This window comes from Vipera berus (genome assembly GCF_964194415.1).
Source record: "Vipera berus genome assembly, chromosome: 4".
NCBI classification, from domain to species: domain Eukaryota; kingdom Metazoa; phylum Chordata; class Lepidosauria; order Squamata; family Viperidae; genus Vipera; species Vipera berus.
This window is the reverse complement of record NC_138206.1, coordinates 100,416,324-100,430,363: the sequence shown is the minus strand read 5'-3', so window position 1 is coordinate 100,430,363 and position 14,040 is coordinate 100,416,324. Positions and strand designations below refer to the sequence as shown.

Sequence of the window (14,040 nt, the reverse complement as noted above, 5' to 3'; positions counted from 1 at the left end):
ATGTTGCCTATTTAAACCACTTAAGATTTGCAGATGATGCAAAACTTACCAATAGGGTTTCTGTCAAAAAACAGCACTGGAGTTCTCAGAACTGACTGAAACATGTTGTTATGTAAAGTCCGAGCTGCGTTAACCAAAATGTGAAACGTAAGTAGACTCCTCAGTATACTGAAAAATATTGTAGCCACAGTTAAACCTGTATTTAAAGGAAGGACAGCGTTACATAATGTAATCTATCAACTTCAAGAATCTATTGACATTTTTTTTTTAAAAAAATCATGTGTCACAATGATAGCAGTTCGACAGTAATTTGTTTAACATCGAATACTAGTAATTTAACAAATCTTCTACGACAAGAAAATTAGTAATTCTGCCCAAATTATTTGCCTCTATCTAGGTAACTGAGGTGCATGCTGACAAAACAAATAGCTTTTTGAATAAACCTGTGATCTGACTTAAGTTCATTCATTAAAATAAGTAAACATATCTCCTAAATTATTTATTTATTGGATTTATGTGGTGCCCATCTTGTCTGGAGACAAGATACTTGTCTCTGGGAGACTCATACTTTTTCCCAAAGAAATTCCTCTGGCCCAGAGCTGCTATTGATTCCTGTTCGGTGGAAAGCACACATAAAGAAATAACTGACAGACCTTCATGTAGTTAACAAAGGATCCAGCCAAACAATTTTGGCTTGTACGTTGTTCTTTATTTTTAAAATATTTTTAAAATGTTTTTTAAAAATATTTTAACAATGTAAATATTTTAACATTTGTAAGCTGCCCGGAGTCACTAGGAATTGGGCATCATATACATTTGATAAGTTATTATTATATTCATTTAATAATAACAACCAGTGATGGCAGTGTTACAATATCTCAGGGGCTGCCACAAAGAAGAGGGAGTCAAACTATTCTCCAAAGCACCAAAGGCAGGACAAGAAGCAATGGATGGAAACTCATCAAGGAGAGAAGCAACCCAGAACTAAGGAGAAATTTCCTAACAGGACAATTAATCAGTGCCTCCAGAAGCTGTGAATGCTCCAACACTGGAAGTTTTTAAGAAGAGACTGGATAGCCATTTGAAATGGTATAGGGTTTCCTCTAATGGCAGAAAGTGAAGAGGAACTAAAGAGCCTCTTGTTGCGAGTGAAGAAGGAGAGTGCAAAACTTGGGTTGAAACTAAACATTAAGAAAACCAAGATCATGGCATCTGGCCCTCTCAATTCCTGGCAAATAGATGGGGAAGAAATGGAGGTAGTGACAGATTTTATTTTCCTGGGCTCCAAGATCACTGCAGATGGCGACTGTAGCCAAGAAATTAAAAGACGCTTGCTCCTTGGGAGGAAAGCCATGGCAAATCTAGACAGCACACTAAAAAGCAGAGACATCACCCTGTCAACAAAAGTGCGTATAGTCAAGGCTATGGTCTTCCCAGTTGCAATGTATGGCAGTGAAAGCTGGACCATAAGAAAGGCTGAGCGCCAAAGAATTGAAGCCTTTGAACTCTGGTGCTGGAGAAGACTCCTGCGAGTCCCTTGGACTGCAAGGCGATCAAACCGGTCAGTCCTAGAGGAGATCAACCCTAACTGCTCTTTAGAAGGCCAGATCCTGAAGCTAAAACTCAAATACTTTGGCCACCTAATGAGAAGGAAGGACTCACTGGAGAAGAGCCTAATGCTGGGAAAGATTGAGGGCAATAGAAGAAGGGGACGACAGAGAATGAGGTGGCTGGATGGAGTCACTGAAGCAGTAGGCGTGAGCTTAAATGGACTCCAGAAGATGGTAGAGGACAGAAAGGCCTGGAGGAACGTTGTCCATAGGGTCGCGATGGGTCGGACACGACTTCGCAACTAACAACAACAACAGGGTTTCCTGCCTGAGCAGGGAGTTGGACTAGATGACCTCCAAGGTCCCTTCCAACATCACCACCACCACCACCATCATCATCATCATCATCATCATCATCATCATCATTATTATTATTATTATTATTATTATTATTATTATTAGGTAAAGGTAAAGGTTCCCCCGCACATGCGTGCTAGTTGTTTCCGACTCTAGGGGCCGGTGCTCATCTCCGTTTCAAAGCCGAAGAGCCAGCGCTTGTCCGAGGACGTCTCCGTGGTCATGTGGCCGGCATGACTAGACGCCAAAGGCGCACGGAACGCTGTTACCTTCCCACCGTAGTGGTCCCTATTTTTCTACTTGCATTTTTACGTGCTTTCGAACTGCTAGGTTGGCAGAAGCTGGGACGAGTAACAGGCGCTCACTCTGCTACGCGGCACTCGGGATTCGATCCGCCAAACTGCCGACCTTCTGATCGACAAGCTCAGCATCCTAACCCACTGAGCCACCGCGTCCCTTTATTATTATTATTATTATTATTATTATTATTATTATTATTATTATTATTATTATTATTATTATTATTATTATTATTATTACAACCATGTGAATTCACAGCCACCAGTTCTTTAGCTAGCATTGGGCTTCATGTGCATTGAATATTATAATAATTACTAATATTAGTATTCTATGAGAACTGACCACAGTCCTGTAGTACAACAGGTGAATGACCTTTCTGTAGGGCCGTCTTTTCATGTTATTTTCCTCTCTCTTGCATGTGGCAGAGATAACAAGGCTGCTGATACTCTGAGAGATTAGACCTATTTTCTCAGTCTGCTGTCAGGCACACTTTGGGGATGGAATTGTAAAGGAGTTAAATGAGTCTATTAAAATACAATTTCACACAATAAATGTCTTGTATCAGGAAAAAACTGTACAGTTAAAAATGACAACTTGTCCCAGATTTCAACAAAGATGGTCTGGAAGTACAAAATGACTACGGGGTCACCTGTACTCTGTAGGATGCTTATCCCTGGGATACACAGGGGTTCCTTAACCATCCAATGAAAGCAAACACAGATATTCTTTATTACAGACACTGATCAATCAACATATAAACAGCAAAACACAGAGAAAAAGACAACACATATTTTAACAATAACTCCTTAACCCTGATTGGATTTTACAAACTATACCTCTATTTAAATAAAAAAAGGTGCTTGAACACACACAAAAATTGAAAGTCTGTGTTCTGGATAATTTAATATGCATTTAAAATTGCTGAATGTTATTTTATGCATTAACAATAGGCTGATGACAGACACACAGATCCTGCTGATCATTATTTACTGTAGTGTGTTTAGGGCAGATTAGAATTAGTAGCGGGAGGAGGATGAGAATATTTGAATATAAGTAACCAATTTCTTAGTATGGGTGAAGCGATTATTCTCAATTTTATAGCGTGTGATTTCTTAATTTGTTATAATATGGAAAGAAAATATATCCACTTTTTAAGGGTTGGAGCCTCTTATAAATTTTAAAAGCAAAAAGGAATCAAGGATACCAAAATTTCAAATTTCCTGTGTAACAGGTACATTGTTATAGTCAGAGATAATAATAATAATAATAATAATAATAATAATAATAATAATAATAATAATAATAATAATAATAATAATGATGATGATGATGATGATGATGATGATGATGAAGCTGGAATAATAATAAAAATGTAGCTGGAATAATCCATTTGGAGAGGTAAAGCTACATCCTTATGATGAATTTTTAAATGTTCAAATTTTATTTATCTTCCAGTTCAGATATTCCTAAACTGACAGTCACTATATGGTATAGTTTTTAATTGTTTTAATCTTCTAAAGTTTGAGAGGTCCTTAGTGCTCTCTGAGCTTGGTTGTTTTCTTGCATACATTTCATTACCCAAACAAGGTAATATCATCAGTGCTAATGTTTATACATTCCTAATGTTTGTATGATCATTTTATGATATTGTTTGTATTTTAACCATGTAAACTGCCAGGAGTCACATATTGACGGCTATATAAATTCAATCAATAAATCAATTGCTTTCAAAATTCAGAATATAAATTAAGTCTCTACCCATCTTATGACTATTTTAAAAGGGTAATCTAATTAATACAGTCAGAGAAGAAAACAGCATCTTCTTAATCTCTAATTATCTATATACTACTAAAACCCTTAAGTCTATTTTTTTGTAATCTTCAAATGGTACATCATAGGGCAGCCATTTTTGTACCAAGGCACCTCAATAAGGTAACTTACAGAATTCCAAGAGCCATTACACCCATGGGAATGAAATTTGGGGAAGGTATGGCTATTTCAGTGTTGCTGTGCTGTCACTACTTCAGCACAGGTACACTGTTACAGTAAGAGTCATGTGATCATCACTTACGTTCCCTGATAGCTTCCCACAAGTCAATGGGGAAGCCGACAGATAATGTAGACTTGATTGTGGATTGGCAGTGCTCCCTGCCAGCTTCTCACAAGGAAAATCTTTGCTTATGGAAAGCTGGCAGGGAGATCAGTAATAGGGAAGTTGGTAGGAAAGGTTTCGAGTCTCCCCTACCCTGTAGTTCTCCAGCCTCTCTTGGGCATGCCGCACACCCTTTCTGACCAGCATCACACTCCCATAGACCCAACATTCAAGGTATGTCTTGCACATACTTGTGTACCTCCCCAACCCACAATGCACTCCCAATGACCTCCCAAACCCAGGCAGCACCACTTCCACACCCAACACCCTTCCTGATCGGCACCACACTCCTGCATACCATTCCTGTCAGTGCCACACCAGTTGGAGGATGCAAGATGCATTGTACAGATCAGGGAGTGTACACAGGGTGCTTGAGACGTGCCACACGGGTCAGGGAGGATGCATGCAATTTATGAAGTTGCATACTAGGGTTTGGGGAGAATATGTAGGGGTATACCAGAACCGTTTACATGATAAGGAAATATTACTGGAACAATGACCCAATGGGACACAGGTTGTCTAGTAGCATTTAAAAGTTATAGGAAAACTGCATATTTTGGGATCATGGCCTAGTTTTTTGCAAATTACAGTGACATTTTAAAAGTTTTTACCTGCGTACATTCCTAAATACCAGGGAAGATTCAGACTTTCTGTGATATTTTGCCCACCATATTCCATTTTAGTGATATTTAGCATTACTTGCTGGTTTGCCCTGCGGACACATGGAAAGAACATATTTCAAACAAGTTTGCAAGCACATGAGAACATATTGGTTGGACTAAATTTCTGGTCTCTCTAAGTTTCAAAAAAGTTTAGCTTACTGGTATTTGTCATCAACAATTTCATTTACTGAATTTTCTCTTACATATTCTGTATGCTTTGTTTTGTTGTTTCAAAGGCACTTTTTAAACTTGGAATGTGTACTTTATTTCATTATTTCATGCATAATTTCAAATATTTTTCTATTGTATATAATACAAAAGTCCTCATTTCTTTATTTGCTGCTTTCTTAAAAGTAATCATCTACATGATTTATATAGAAACAGTCACTCACCAGTAAGAAAGCCACCAATCCTGAAGCACATATGTAACCTAAAACAGTTAAAACAATTATTTTAGAATTTATTTTGGATTATTTCATGCCTTGTGGTTTAAACTCAAAACATGTTTTAAATATTATAAGCTATCCTTGAGCCTTTTCTTTTTAGATGTACATACTATTCAAAAAGTAAATACATGCATGCACATACTTGTATTCAAAAAATTTAGATTCTTCTAGTCAAATTGTATTGTTTTAATAAGTGGACAGAAGCAACTGTTCATGGTGTGAAGTTAAACACAACACCCAAAGATGCTTTTTCAAAAGGCAACTGCATTTTCTTTATTTTTGCTTGAAGACATTTCGCTTCTCATCCAAGAACCTTCTTCAGTTCTGAAGTGAAGAGAACTGAAGAAGCTTCTTGGATGAGAAGTGAACCATCTTCAAGCAAAAACAAAGAATATCCAGTTGCCTTCTGAAAAAGCACCTTTGGGACAACCACAACCCGGATGACTGAGAATCTCCATAGACATACATATTTTTATAGCCTTCAAAGCCCTTCCCGATTTTAGGTTATTAGACTTAGTATTAAGAATTTTGTAAAGAGATTTTAATGTTTCAATATTATAGTCCAGTGATGGCAAACCTTTTAGAGACCGAGTGCCCAAGCCGCAACCCAAAACCCACATATTTATCGCAAAGTGCCAGGGGTGCATCAGCATTGTGGTACCGTCAGGGGGGCAGGGAGGTGCCTCTGAGTGCCGCCTCTGACACGCAAAAACCAGGGGCGCAAAAAAGGGCCACCGTGCTGCACGGCACAAATACAGCCACCACGGTGCCGCGAGGTACAGATACAAAGCGCTGCACCACACAAGAATGAGGCAGGGCTAGTGAGTATCACGCAGGCACTAACCCCGCCCCATTTACAGCATGTGCATGCTCGCGGCCCTGTGCGCACATGCACGCATATAAAATGCTTCCCCCTCCCTTCCAGTCTGCCAATCGACAATGGTTGGTGACCTCTGCTCTACTCGAGCTTGCTAATCGGCCACTTCGCCTCCTTTGTGCTGGGCAGGGCTGCTGCTCTGGGCGGCGGTGGTGGCCTGATAGACCTGCTGCGCATGCCAACAGAGAGGGCTCTGAGTGCCTCCTCTGGCACGCGTGCCATAGGTTCGCCACCACTGTTATAGTCCAATACTGTGATATCAATGCTAGTTTTTGCTATTTTTATCTTTCATAAGATTCAATGTTATTATTAAAGCACCTTATGCTAATCTATGACTCAAATAAAGATTTGATGGACTGATACCTCCAAATCAATCTTGAAGAAAAGTAAAGTTTATGGAATACCTTTCACAGACCTCAGCACTTGAATATTATTGAGGATATTCAGAGAAGTCTCAGGCATCCAGTAAAACAGCAGAATCTCCTGAAGGGCTACCAAACTTCTGCCCTTGGCACATTCACTGTTGTTACTCTCAATCTGTGCACAACTGCACATAAGGAGTAACTTGCATTCAAATTTGCAGAAAAATGTTGTATTTAACTTTGTGCAATGCTGTATCAGCTTCCATTCATTAGGGATTAATTTAAACATAGAATTTCACCTGGATAGCCTAATTTTTTAGTATACTTTAGTATACTTTAACTGCAAATGCTAGAAATGCACCAGAAAGCATTCTGGATTCTCAGACATCCCAGACTTCATTTTATTTTCAGTTCAGCTCCCCTCAGAATGTCCTGAACAGTCTTTTTTTCAAGCGGACAAGCCATCTTCTCCTTTATGAATTGAGAATTAGCAGGATCCCGCTATCTTTCTCTCAATATAGGTCAGCAGCCAAGGGACCTCTCTACCCATAGCAGCCCTGAAAAGAAAATGATTATCTGCTTCTATTTTAATCTCATACAATAATGTAATGCCTTAAAAGACTGCTCTTTGCCATGTGTCTTACTCAAGAAGAAAAGATTAGTTGATACTCCTCACAATTCTCAGAATCCAGGCACAGCATTTTGTTAGCAATATGACCTCACTCACTGTGGTTGGGACTATTCCTTTCTCAACACAGTATTAAGCTTTTCCAAGCTTCCTCTTTCAGGTAGTGGTAGGAGTAGTACAAACAGAAAATATAAGCTAAGTAACAGTAAGCCAAGCTAAGCATCTTATCTGCAATCTTACACCACAATAACTGAAAGTTACCTCATCAACTATGACTACATGGTAGACTGGACACATCAGTTACATATTGTAGGAGTTGTGACATCCAAATAAAGAAAACTCAAGAATGCCTAGTAACAATTTCTCTGTTTGCCATCAAGCAGTTATCAGCACTATCTAAAAACTAAAATGGAATGAATTGTAAAGCAGAGGTTCTCAATAGTATTACATATATTATAGAGGGGAATCAGAAGTAACCATGGTGGGATTCAGAATAAGGCTTTAATTGAGTCTTCAATTTCCAAGTTGGCACCCTGAGAGTGGAGCATGGTAATACAATTCCTTGAATTTAGTTACATATGACTAAGTTTATGCATTCTGATTATTATTCTTAATTCAACTGTATTATTTCCAGGTCAGTGTCAACTGAGCTAGAGTTGTGGAAGAGACAGATTGAAGTTTTGGAATGATTGAATCAACAGTTTTAGCCTCTCAATATTACAAAGTTATCAAGACCCAGAGTGGAATGGAAAGCCACTAAGTCAAATCTCATACCCCTAACATCCTACTACTGTCCAGAAGTAAATAACTCATAATGTTTAAACATTAATTTATGCTAACTACTTATATTTTTATATGTATATAAAAATATACTTTATATATTTTAAAAAATATTTAAAATTTTACTGCAATGTCTGGAAGTCTAATTTCAATAAACTATTTTTCTTTTTATAATTAAATTGTATAGAATGTTTTCTTTTGAAATTCCATGTGAAAAGGAACAGATAGATCACTGCTCCATCTTTACAGTAAATGAATCTCAAGCTCATTTACAATCTGACCCCTTTATTTCAAAGACAAAAATATATCTTATATGCATTAAATCTTACTAATTCACTTCATACATACAGAATAGGAAAGTGTATGTGCTAGACTATTAAAAACAATTATCAGTTACATTTGCCTTAAAAACATTACATTTCCCTAAAAAAAACTTACCTGTGCCAAAATATTGAGAACTAAAATTATAAAAATTACAAAATAATTTGCACCAGCAGAAAAGTACTTCTTATAAATAGTAAAGCCAATTTTTCCTTCTGATCGACTTTCTTCAGGCAGTGCAGTTAGGACTGACCCCATCTGCAATACAATGGGAGTAAAAAGGGATTTTGTTAAGACTAATTTCTATTTAAAAAAAAGTTTCAAAAACAGATTTTCTAATCACCTTCCCCAGTCTGGGGAAATAATGCATCTAGTTTAATTTAAAAGATCAACCTTAAATAACACCAGCTGCCTGCAATTAGTGCAGGTTCGCATCCCACCAGGCTCAAGGTTGACTCAGCCTTCCATCCTTCCGAGGTAGGTAAAATGAGGACCCAGATTTTTGGGGGCAATTAAGCTGACTTTGTAATAATGCCACTTGGGGGTGTGTGAAAGCCCTAATAAGCAGGCATATACATAGAATGAAGGCTACTGCTAAGCTTCTAAGCCGCCCTGAGTCTTCGGAGAAGGGCGGGATATAAATGGAATTTTAAAAAAAACCTTTAATGTGAACTAACAATTACATAATTTAAGCTGATTCTTTTACATTATTTTTTGATTACGTTAAGAAACTAACACATATTTATGCATATTACAAATTCTGTGCCAGAATGTTAAATCTGGTATGGTTCAGAAGAAGTTCTGCTTATTATGAAAAGAAAGGACAACTCGTTTAAATTTTCCATTTGTTCTTCTCAATCTTTAATGTGAAGTTTAGTGTTAGGTAATTAAATGCCTGAAATTAAAATGTATACTTTTAAGAGTATAAATGTTCTTTGCTATGAGAATTTCTACAAAGCAAAAATGTTTATGCCAATGGAAAATGTTTCACAAGACCATAGAATATGATGCGTTAAACTTGCACATTTTGGCATAAATAAGCGACAGTTTCTTATCCTACAAATAAAAACACCATTCAACTTTCAGATTGTTTTATACTTGTGTCATTTACTCACAGCTGGTGATCCAGCAGTTCCATCTTTCTGTGACTGAACTGAAGAGTCCAGTGACCACAAGGAAGACTGAGAAAATGTACGAATCCTAGTCAGCTGGTGGCTGGGTGTTCCTGGAGACAATGGTTGATCATCCTCCTCATCTTTTTTCAAAAGGGAAGCAAAATCTACTCCAGATTTAAGAAAGTCTGAGAAAGTACCTTTCCCTACCTCCTTACCCTAAAAAGAAAATACATAGGGACTATAATGTACAGTATGGTTGTAAAACAGACAACTATAGTAGTAATTTTTGGGATAACTATCAGCTGCCATTCAGGCTGCACTCCCACCAAAAAGAAGGAAGAATCTTTAGTAAATGGCCTCCTTTCTCTGCAACCATTTTACAACCTGTTTTAAATAATCAAGATACATTTCAAGAAAGTGTGGGATCACTCTGGCAAAAAAAGGTCATAAAATGGGGCAAAATTCACTTAACCAATTTCTCATTTACCAATATAAATTTTGGGCTCAGTTGTGATTGTAAGTTGAGGACTACCTGTATACTGTTCTCTCTTTTTCTCCCCTCATAGCATTATTTCTGTCAACTAGGTGGGCATAAGAGAGAGTGACTCACCCAAGTAGCTTCTGTAGTTAAGAAGAACCTGGATCTCTAACTGCTACACTACTGGCTCTCTCAATTAAGTGAGCAATTGTCTAAGTAATACACCAAACTGAAAATCAGAAACATGATTTCTCATGCTAGAAATGAGAAATACAGAAATAACTCATACATTCCCTTGATATTTTTCTCCTTCTCCAGAACACTGATGACAAGATGGAAATGTACCCTTCTGGTTTTGATTAACCAACATACAATACCTCTGTGTTGTTTCCTTAGCAGTACTATAGAAATGGCTGACTGTTGCTTTGTTCCAGAACATTTCTTCAACTTCCTAGTCTAGTCTAGGGGTACTCAACCTTGGCAACTTTAAGACTTGTGGACTTCAACTCCCAGAATTCCACAAGTCTTAAAGTTGCCAAGGTTGAGGACCTCTGGTCTAGTCTACAGCCTTTGCCTAGCTCTTTCAGGATCAACCCTGTTTGGCAAGACATTGTAAATCTGGTTTGCTTCCCAACCATAAGTTATTTGTATCATCTTAAGTTTAGAACGTCTTAGTTATATATTTCATAACTATGATTTTGAAGCTAACATTTCAACAAATCGTAGCTAACATTTATCACATTTAAGAGTTTGGATGTAACTATAACTGGCAATTACAGAAATAAAACATGAAATAAAACTTTCAGGACCTTCTCTGCTTATGCCGTAAGCAGAAAGAAGAAAACGAGTATTCTCTTTGTAATAAACAAGGGTTTATCTTAATGTCTGAAGCAACTGACTAAATTATTCTGATTAAGACAGAAGTAAAAATAGATGTCCTATCAGTACCTATTAATTTCTTGGCTTTCTTCCTCTAATTCCAAATGACATATAGTACAAGCCAGTTGGAAAATGCTAATAATATCATAGAAGGTCACTATCCTACTTGTCAATCCTCCAAACTTACAAATTTATTCTCCACAATTTTTTTCTGGATAATAGTTGAAGATATATATAACAATCTATTTTTAATTTTTTTAAAAAAGAAAAAAGTCTATGTTCAGTAAGCCAGAACCAAAGCTAGGATTCAAAATTGGGTGAATCTAGAGTTAATTTGGGCTGCTTCAGACTGAGTTTGTGATTTAAAACATATATGACATGTAATGGGGCCATCAGGACCTTGGTTATCCATTGTTTTCCATTTTCTCCAAAAAGATAGTACATTCAACATTTGTTTATCAGTGCAATGTAGCAATGTAGAAAAATAAACGCAGGTGATAAGCCTGCCATGGAAATTTGGGGGGGACTTCTCCAAAATAAATATTTACTTATGCAATAATGTAATTTAATTTAATTTAATAGATAATATATTCTATTTTATTAAAAGCTAGATTTCTAAATGTGTCAACTTTTGATAGCAAATTTTATGTGTGACTTGGGAACTATATCATTTTGGAAACTGGTATATCTAAAAGCTTAATGCCATCGTAACCACATATCATATTTTTCCGTCTATAAGACGCACCCTTGTATAAGACGTTCTGGCAAGCAAGTTTCTCTGTGCCGATCAGCTGTTCACCAGAGTGCTGAAAAGCTGAGCCAGCAAATCCGGAAGTTCGGCCAGCTGACAATCTTGCCCCCTCCCCCCTCCCGTTAGTGGCAAGCCCACAAGGGCTTGACAACTGCACCAGGCGGCATGGCAACCCACACAGGCAAGCCCTGGGCTGCGGAGGTTATCATTATTTTTCCGTGTATAAGACGCTGCACCTGATTTTTGAACAGGGTGTTTGCAGAAAAAAATAGCATCTTATACACAGAAAAATACAGTAAGTCATTTTTTCAATGGATGTCCACTTCAGAGATGGGATACCACCATAAATAATTTTATAATAGAAATAAATCTCTTATGTGGTAAAGGTGGTAAAAGTCATGGCTCAACAATGTAAATGTGGTAGCCCAATTTTAGAATGACGTTGTTTTTAGGAAATTACCATAGTTATAATATTGTCCTCATTAATTACCAAATTTATTTATAGATCAGAACACCTCAATGAAAAATGAAATGTCAATAGGGCAATGGTAGCAAAGCTGATAGTTATTAAATATTGGTAGCAGATGAATAATCTGTTGGGTTTTTTGGAAAGATGGCAAAGTTTTGATTAGCAAAAATAATTTCTGTATAAAATTATAAAAAGATAATTATAAGTCTTGTAAGTAAATTAGGAATACATAATATCCTTTCTTATACCTGTCTTGTATAAGGATATATGGAACAATTAAAATTTGTTAATTGGCATTTATTCTAAGATAATTGTAGAGAACAGAACATTTTTCCTAGATAATTTATTTACTTTATTTCGTTCACAGGTTTTTGTACTGCTTCAGTCAATACGAATATAAATGGTACACTGCAAAGCAACATAACAATATTTTATTTATTAGTGACATTAGAAGAACAGAGAAGATATTAGATTATGTCTGATTTTTATTTACTTTATTTGCATTTTTATTTGTAATTCATTTAATTTTCAATAAAAGAGCAAATAATACTGTAGTCATGGAACATAAACAGTCTAAATTCAAGGTGCCTACATCTCGCTGACTCTGAAGAAATTTCAGCATTCAATGTCTTACATATTTACAAATTTCAGCTTTACAGTTTTTATTTGTAGCTGTAAAGTCAAAATAAAGTCCATTTGAAACATGGTTCCTGCTTCTTTTCTAATCTAAACAAGTGCACAGTATTATATGTATGGCATACAAGCAAAAGAATCAGTAGGAAACTAAAGCCTCAAGAATACTGAAGTAACTAATTTGAAATTTGTACCCGAACACCTTTAACAAATATATTTTATACTATCTTCTTTTATTTTTCAGCTAGGGGTTTAAAAAAAATCCTGACCTATCATTCAAAACTGGCATCTTAATTTATTTAGTTCAGTAAAATAAATGTATAGTTTTGCATGCCATGTAGACAAATTACATACAACGCTGCAAGACTGACCACGCTATTCTGCATATTTATAATTCCTCAACTTTAAATATTAAGAATACAGAACACAAACTAAACACTGCCAACCCTCCGAAGATTATTTTTATTTTCACTAACCTCTTTTAAAATTAAGATCTGGCTTGCAGCTCGTAAATATTGCAACTGGTGAGTCGCTAAAATGCATACTTTTTTATGCAAAGTCTGGCAAATACACCTGCAAAAGAAATGAAACAATGAAATGCTGACTTCTTACAAACACTCGAACAAGTTGCTTAAAAATAATTGTTAAAGGCTCCTCTTTATACGATAATTACAAAAGAACTATTTAGCACTATTCATCAGTATCTTATCTGAAACTAAATTCTGGCTCTTGTTCTACTTACTGATATTCAGTGTCAGGAAAACAAGATGGAATGTAAACAGCCTTAAATAATATCTGGTCACAAGAAAAATTCCAATCTAAGACAACCATTACAATGTTGAACAGGAGAAGAAACTAAAAGAAGGAGGAGGGGAGTCCTATATTCTAAATTATTGATATAGTTTTAGTAAAGCATTTTACTGAACACTTTATGGGATGTTCCTGCTCTACCCTGTTCCTAAAACCATAGAGAAAAAGAGTGCATGAATATTAGCCCCAGATACCAGATCTGTCTAGAAAGTTCTCTTGAGGTCATGCATGAGTCTGAAGCTCTGTTCCAGTATAATCACATTGATTTTTGGTGGAGTGGTATAAGGAATTCAAAAGAAGTGCTTCCCAAAGCACATGAGCAAAGCACCTCGTTCTAAGACGTTAAAACAGCAATGTCCTTTGCAAAGCTTACTTTAGAGTTCCCAAACGTTTCCGGCTTTGTGGACTGGTAGGGGGAGGAAGGGGATGGTTTGCGGAAGGGGCTGCCAAGTGTGCACGCGCATAGCTCC

General features: G+C 36.6%; 1 protein-coding gene across 1 annotated transcript in view; it reads right to left on the bottom strand.

Annotated features, from left to right (window-relative positions):
- The window catches only part of ABCC4 (ATP binding cassette subfamily C member 4 (PEL blood group)), a 220,790-nt gene that overhangs the window by 124,473 nt on the left and 82,277 nt on the right, over window positions 1-14,040 (bottom strand). Inside the window, exons 14-19 of the mRNA XM_081326452.1 lie at window positions 13,237-13,333; window positions 9,551-9,766; window positions 8,553-8,693; window positions 5,414-5,451; window positions 4,971-5,071; window positions 50-196 (exon numbers count right to left, since the gene is read on the bottom strand). Of these exons, the coding sequence (XP_081182578.1) occupies window positions 50-196; window positions 4,971-5,071; window positions 5,414-5,451; window positions 8,553-8,693; window positions 9,551-9,766; window positions 13,237-13,333 (740 nt within the window). The remainder of the gene's footprint in view (window positions 1-49; window positions 197-4,970; window positions 5,072-5,413; window positions 5,452-8,552; window positions 8,694-9,550; window positions 9,767-13,236; window positions 13,334-14,040) is intronic.